This window comes from Gavia stellata, chromosome 3 (assembly GCF_030936135.1).
Source record: "Gavia stellata isolate bGavSte3 chromosome 3, bGavSte3.hap2, whole genome shotgun sequence".
Lineage (NCBI taxonomy): Eukaryota > Metazoa > Chordata > Aves > Gaviiformes > Gaviidae > Gavia > Gavia stellata.
Genome location: NC_082596.1, coordinates 13,507,852 through 13,514,523, shown reverse-complemented (window position 1 = coordinate 13,514,523; position 6,672 = coordinate 13,507,852). Strand labels below are relative to the sequence as shown.

At 48.0% G+C, this 6,672-nt stretch overlaps 1 protein-coding gene across 1 annotated transcript; it reads right to left on the bottom strand.

The window, feature by feature from the left end:
* Positions 1-2,291: 2,291 nt before the first annotated feature.
* LOC132322108 (protein N-terminal glutamine amidohydrolase-like) lies at positions 2,292-5,483 on the bottom strand (the record flags this gene model as incomplete). Its single annotated transcript, XM_059836327.1, has 4 exons — positions 5,404-5,483; positions 5,200-5,310; positions 2,713-2,856; positions 2,292-2,376 (listed from the first exon to the last, which is right to left on the bottom strand). Coding segments are annotated over exons 1-4 (417 nt in total), but the record flags the coding sequence as incomplete, so codon positions are not given.
* Positions 5,484-6,672: the final 1,189 nt, after the last annotated feature.

The following is a 6,672-nucleotide window of genomic DNA, read 5'->3' as shown; positions in this document are numbered from 1 at the left end:
TTGCCTGCTAACATCCTCTATATAGATGCTAACCCAGTGCCCAGGGCATCGCATGCACTGCCCAGGTTAGACAATAGCAGAACTGAGAATATGAAGATCCACATTTTAGATGAACGGCTTATGTTAAGCACTTTTTACCCTTCAAGTAGGTGACTGAATCATACATACACAGTGTTCCTGTGCATTGCTCAGCCGACCCTTTAAGCTGTTGCAGAACATTAGGTTCTCATCCCTCCCTACTTTGAGTATGTCCTGTGATTTAAATACTGAGCTGCCATCCTCAGCTGGTTCCCAGTGCCTGAAATCCGTGACACACTCCCTTTAGTGAGGCTCAGACACAAGACTTTGCCTGGTTTAATCTAGTTTCAGGATAGAGGCTGTTAAGAAGAACAGTCACAACCGTTATTCAGAATATACAAGTTCAAAAAACAATGTGAAGAGACAGTCCTTTTTCTCTCTAATCATTCTGAACAGATGCTTAATTTTACAGGTAGCAAGCTGGGTGTGTGCGATGATAGCTTTTCTATAATTAACAATCTTTCTGTAGCTCTTGTAAAAGGTTTTCATTCCAGAGGGATAGGTAAACACCAAGCGCTGATTTAGGGCCCCAAATACAAGGAGGAGCTACTTGCTGCACTATGATTAGCGGAGACCAGCCCTTTTTCTAATGCTGGTTAACCCTGGTGTCCCATCAGAGGGACTAAGTGAATCCCCTCCCCTCTTTGCTCCTTTCTCTCTCCAATTAACCCTCCTCCCGACTGTTTTGGTGAACCTGCTGTGTTTAACCTTCCTGCTGTCACCTCAGACTGATGCGTGAGGTGGCCCCACCAGTGTGGTTTACTCACTGAGCACCACAGTAAGCTACAGACAGAAAAGCCACATTTGTTGAGAGCCACTTTGCCGAGCGCCTGCAGAAGCAGCGTGTGTCAGAAGTACAAGCAAAGAACTGCCACTGTAAAGCTGATGGCGAGGAGGCAACTTCACCTCCTCCCCCTCCTTCTTCACTGACCTTGGTGTCTGCAGAATAAGGTTTCCCCAGGCAGAAAGTCCTCAGCAACCAGGAGGCCCCAGCTAACACTGAACCGGCCACTGCAGTCCAGGCATCCTCCACTCGCTGCACTACCTTTGTATAAACCTTTACTGGAGATAAGGACCAAGACATAGAATTTAAGGTGCTTCATAACCTGGACTGTCTAGAGAACACCTAAAGCTTCACAATGAAGACTACTACAGCTGTGCTCCTGCCCGCATTCATCATTCATTTCTACTCTAGCGTGAAACACCAAGCTTCCTTAGAAGCCAAAGCAAAGATTAAGAATTTACTTCCCAGCAATTTAAAACCACGATAAACTTGGACCTAAACACAAAACATGTTTCTTTGACCCTGCCTTCTCTAACATAAATACATAGCAGTACTGCATTATTAAAAAAGCAACAAAACCAAACATGCAGAGCAGTAACATGAAAACTCTTTCAAAGCAAAACTTCACCACACTTTTTTCCATCTGCGAAGAAAATGAGAGAACAAACACACACACACAAGGCAAGTGTTAGCCAGCTTGCCAAACACATGACTAGAATAAGCTGAAACACTGTGTGGTAAGAATGGTTTAAGGAGCTCTATAGAATAGAAGAGATGGCAAGCCTTTACTTTACTCTCTGCTTGGCCCAGAGGCTATTATCTAGACTATCACTTAAAAGAGGCTTAAGGCTTGGGGACAAGTTTGCTCACTTGCCAGTTTGCCTTAAAGTGTCCTCAGGTCCACTCACCTGGTAGAGAAACCTCAGACATCTCATGCAGGCAAACCCAGCATGCTGAGCGGAGCCTGAAAACTTCCTCCTGTCCAAATAACCTGCTCTGGCAGGATGGGACCTGCCAGCTAAAGTGTGGTATCATCAGTGTGTTAAAAATTCACTTGGTGCCCCCTAAGCAAGTTAGTTGGCCTCTTTGCTTCAGTTCCCTGCTGTAACGAGAGAACAGTATTCCCCACCTCTCATTCTCTGCTCAGTTTACGAAGATCAGTAATTAATGTTTGATAATGCTAATTGCCAGGAGGCATGCTAGACTTTACACGCTCAGAAAAGGAAGCGCCAAATGCTTCATAGCCCTACCTTTTTTTCCACAGGAAATAATAAGCTAGCTGGATGTGCTTCCAGACACGTGCTATGGAAGCATATTTATTTCTTGCGTGCATCTTTGACTAGGTCACTCAACACCGTTAAGCAGGAAAAAGGAGCTCTGGCAGCTTACCTGCAGTTTCAATGCAAGGGTATGAAGGAGGAGGTTTCTGCCATTTCCTGTTTGCATCTTTCATATGAGATCTGTCTGAAGCAAACGTCTTCAAATACAAATCTGCCCGAATCATTCTGATTTTCCTAAATAGTAATGCAACACTGTATCAAAAGATCCATGTATACAATACTGTATTAGTCACTCAGAACAAGAGACCTTTCCTCCCATCAAGGAGCATTAATTTCATTAAATACATAAATCAGCAATATTATGCCAAGCAGTTAACTAGTTAACAAGAAACTAGAGTGGGAAAGAAAAGGGCTTTTGATGACTAAGGTAAAGAGCTTTAGAAGAATAACACAGTGCATCTATTTTACTGGAGCATAGCAGAAAACCTCTGTCACTATGCAGCCACAAAGAGACCTTCAGCTTTGATTTCATGAAATAACATTCATGGTCTCTATATTTTGTGTCATCACCTGCGAAATTCTGGATGAAGGCTGTCATCCAACCTAAAGGCCTCCACACTGTACACGTCAAAAGGACACGGAAACGGCAACACTGTGTCAAGGTCATAAATGAAGTTCTGCTCTCCGCCGGAAACATGGAGTAACATGGTAGTCCTGGGAAGAAGGGTAATTGCCGTTAGTTAAACAGCTGCTAGTGAGAAACTGGCAAAGGGAGTGAAAAACAAAACGCTTCCTAAAAGCAGAAGCTGTAGATCCTTTCTTTAAATCCTGCTTTCTGCCCTTGAAGTATTAAGCCTGTTACACTTCTGGCACCAGGAGAGAGATTTCCTAACGCCTGTCTCACCCATCGTGCCTTTCAAGAAACCTTGGTACTCTCCCCATTCCTTTGCGGCCTCCTTTGGTTTAAGCCTGGACAGCTAAACTAAAGTGTACCCTACTCCTAAGAAAACAGCAAGTCTCTTTCATGTCCCACACCAAAGGTTGAGCGGGATAAGCATTTTTGTCTCAGACCCAGTCCTAAATAAAAGCTCACAACGCTATATGATGACGTAACATTAAAACTACCTAGTGATCTCTTCTAATAAGAGGTGTTGTACCTGTTGCAGTAACACGGTCTGTGAATTTGAGTGCCGAGTGTTCAGCTGCCAGAAGCAGCTGAAAAAGCAGCATGCAACTGAAAAAGCAGCAAATGGCTCAGATCAAGAGGGCCGTTAGGAGTAAGATGAATTCCTGTAGTAGCTCTTGAAGCTGGGAAAAAAGGCCTATGGGCACTCTATCACACTTTTTCAAGGTAACTGTTTTGTCTTGACACTTGGGTTCTGAGGTGCAGTTTTACTCCTTAACGTTTAAGAAACATGGGTGTGGTGGAGGTTTGGAGAAATTGGAGTTCCTTATGTTAGGTGTCAGGTACGTACACAGCAGACTCAGGATTTCTAAAAACTGGAAACCATAAAAACACTGAATTTGACACCGTGTAATTCTTGACTAGATCTCAGCTTGACAGGTAAAGAGAAACTGATCGCCCAAATAAAGATTAGCCATAGCTTAGCTACAAGTGATTGTGCCTTGGTTACATTTATTACGTGCAAGCAGAATTAAACCCCCTTTATATGTACTTGGTGCTTTAAAAGTTCCAGTTTCATAAAGCTGGAAAAAATCCTGAACTCAAACTTGAGGAAGGAATCTGACTTCAAAGCTATATGACCACTTTTTAAATAAGACTCTTCTAAAGTCACATCTGAACAAAAGGGTCACCAGTGTTAATCACAGCTGGATGAAAACGTTAACCGAAATTTAACCCCTTCCCTCACACTACATCTAGAGAAATGAGGGGAAAAAAACAGGGGGAAAGCCCAAGGAGAGCAATAAGCTTAAGTGAAATGCTATAGACTGCTCAGTGAAGCAAAAGACGCAAGAAACAGTCCTGCCGGTACATTAGGAACAAAATGAATCCTATCAATAGTACCAAGTCCATTAGTTGATAGAAATTCTTCAGTACTGAGAATCTACAAACGGCAGAACTGTTCAATACACGGCTGTAACAGTCTCCAATGATAGATCAGTAGGCAGTGATAAATATCGTCTATTCCAATAATAACCAACAGTGACAAATGACAGCAATTAAGGCTGGACACCAGGACACTGGATCCAGCTAAAGCACGCACAGGTCATCAAGGGTGTTGCAAGAGAGGACATAATCCAGAAGAGAGTCATAAGAAACATTAAGAGAGTAGAAAAGTATGCCTCACAAGGAAAAGCTCTACCTCAAACCACTCGTTTACAAAGACAAGTTTGGGGACAATCGTAGCATACACACACATTACTCAAATGTGATAGCAGAAGGCTCTTCAGTCTAGCAAAGATACAAGAGCCACTAGCCTTAAGTTAAAAGCAAATAATTTCAGTTACAAAAAATGGCATCTGCTTCTCATGGGCTTAGGGGAATTCATTTAGCAACACAAGTGAAACAGACTGCCTTGCTGGCAATATTTAAAGACAGCAACAAAACGGTTTTCTGAACGATGCGTGCTCGCTCAAACAGGTCGTAATTCAGGGCAGTCCTATAGTTTGCATCATGCAGGTTGTTTTAAACAGGGTTTCTTTAAGCAGAAGCTTTCTTTTTTGCGTGTGAAATCCTTCTAAGCAAAACCAAGCAAAAACCAGACTGCTGGTCAAAACCAACAGCACAGCTTTTAAAATTCCCCTCTTGTTCCTATATTTAATGGAATATTTGTTTTCACGTTACAAGTTTCGTAACAAAATCCACTTTTTATTTACGTAATGTTCATACGCACTCTGACATCCCCAGCATGCCCTCTGTACATCTCTGTTTCAAAAACAAGTGGCACCTACTCCAGCTTGCGGACCAAGAGACATCTCAGCCTTCGCTGTTTTACATGACGACGCTTTGTGCAAAGTAAACTTCTCCGTCCTTCTGTTAACTATTTAACCTTCCACAAAGTCCAAGCAGCTCAGAAATAAAGCACAAGTACCTACCAGACAGCGTTCACTACTGCAGATACTCTGAGCCCTTGTAGAGATCCAGAACTGCCTCCATTACGTGGTTTATTGAACTCGGTGTTGATCTCCAGTGCTGCACATCCTGATCTAGGGGAGAGCCGAGCATCAGAGCGCACCCCAAAACCCAGACACCCCCGGAAGAGTAAACCAGACACCTTCCCCAACTTTGCCTGCACATACACCGTACTGTTCCTCCACGCTCGCCCCCACTCTGCAACGCCACGGGATGCGAGACAACTCCGGAGCCAGAACTTCATGGCTCGTCGGCTGCTGTCAGTCTGTCCGTCCGTCCGTCCGTCCGTCCGTCAGTCCGTCAGCCCGAGCGCCAGCGCGGGCAGCCCGGTGGCAGCGGACGGGAACTCGCCAGCTCCTCCGGGCGCACCGGGACTGAACTTCTTGACTCTCCCTTCCTTCCGACGGAGGAGTCAGACGGGTCTTCCTCCGCCCTGTGGCGAGCAAAGCCACGCCCCGGCTCCCGGCTTCACCGCTGGCGCAGGGCGGAGGAGGAAGGAACGGGGAGAGGAGATCGTCCTCGGACTCGGAGGGGTTCAGCCCCGCTGCGGGCCAGGGGAGGGGGGGCACGCTGCAGTCCGCTTCGAAGTGACGCCCCGGCTCCCCCCCGCCCTGGCTCCCCCAGGCAGCCCGAAGCCCGCCGCCCCCGGCAGGCGATGCCCCCCGGCCGCGGGGACAGCGCCGGCCGCTCACACGCCGCCGCCAGACAATAGGGAGGCGGGCGGGGCGCGGCCGGCCCACCGCACCCACCCCGCGGGCGGCAGCTGGGCGGCCGCCCCCGCCGGGCCCGGCTCGGCCCGCCCGCCCCCGCCGGCCAGGAGCCGCCCTTGCCCCGGGGAGGCACGGGGCGACGGGCGCGCTGGCGCTGCCCCGTCGCCGCCGGGAGAGCACCTGGCCCGCTCCCCGGGGGGGAAGCGGAGGCGTGCGGGGGGCACGCCTCCCCGGTGGGGGTCGCCTTCCCGCCTCCCGGCGCCGAGAGCCCCCTCTCCGCCCGCGCCAGCGGCGGCGGGAGACGCGAGCCCCTACCTGACGGCGCCGCTCCGCCTCGCCCCCTCAGCCCGCGCCGCCCGCCTGCCGCCTTCGCGCACGTAGGTTGGGGTATTCCTCATGAAAGCTTGGGTTGTAAATTGAACAAGCCACCTCTCACGGTCATCGCAGCTTGCCTCACACAGTAGAAGGGATAGTAGTCATCCTCCTGGCAGAAATACCAGTGTGAACAAGATCAACAGTAATAGAAGAAGCGCATCTTGAGTTCCCTTTGGCTTCCTGTGGATAAATGCCGTCCTCCTGAAGGAAATCTTTTAATATCCCTCCAAACGCAGTCAGTCACAAATGGAACGGAGAGAGGAGAAAAACTCTCCTAACTAGAGTTTAATCCCAGGACACGCAAGGTCAAGCTTGGCTGCTTCTCTGAACCAGTTTTGAAATCAACGGTGG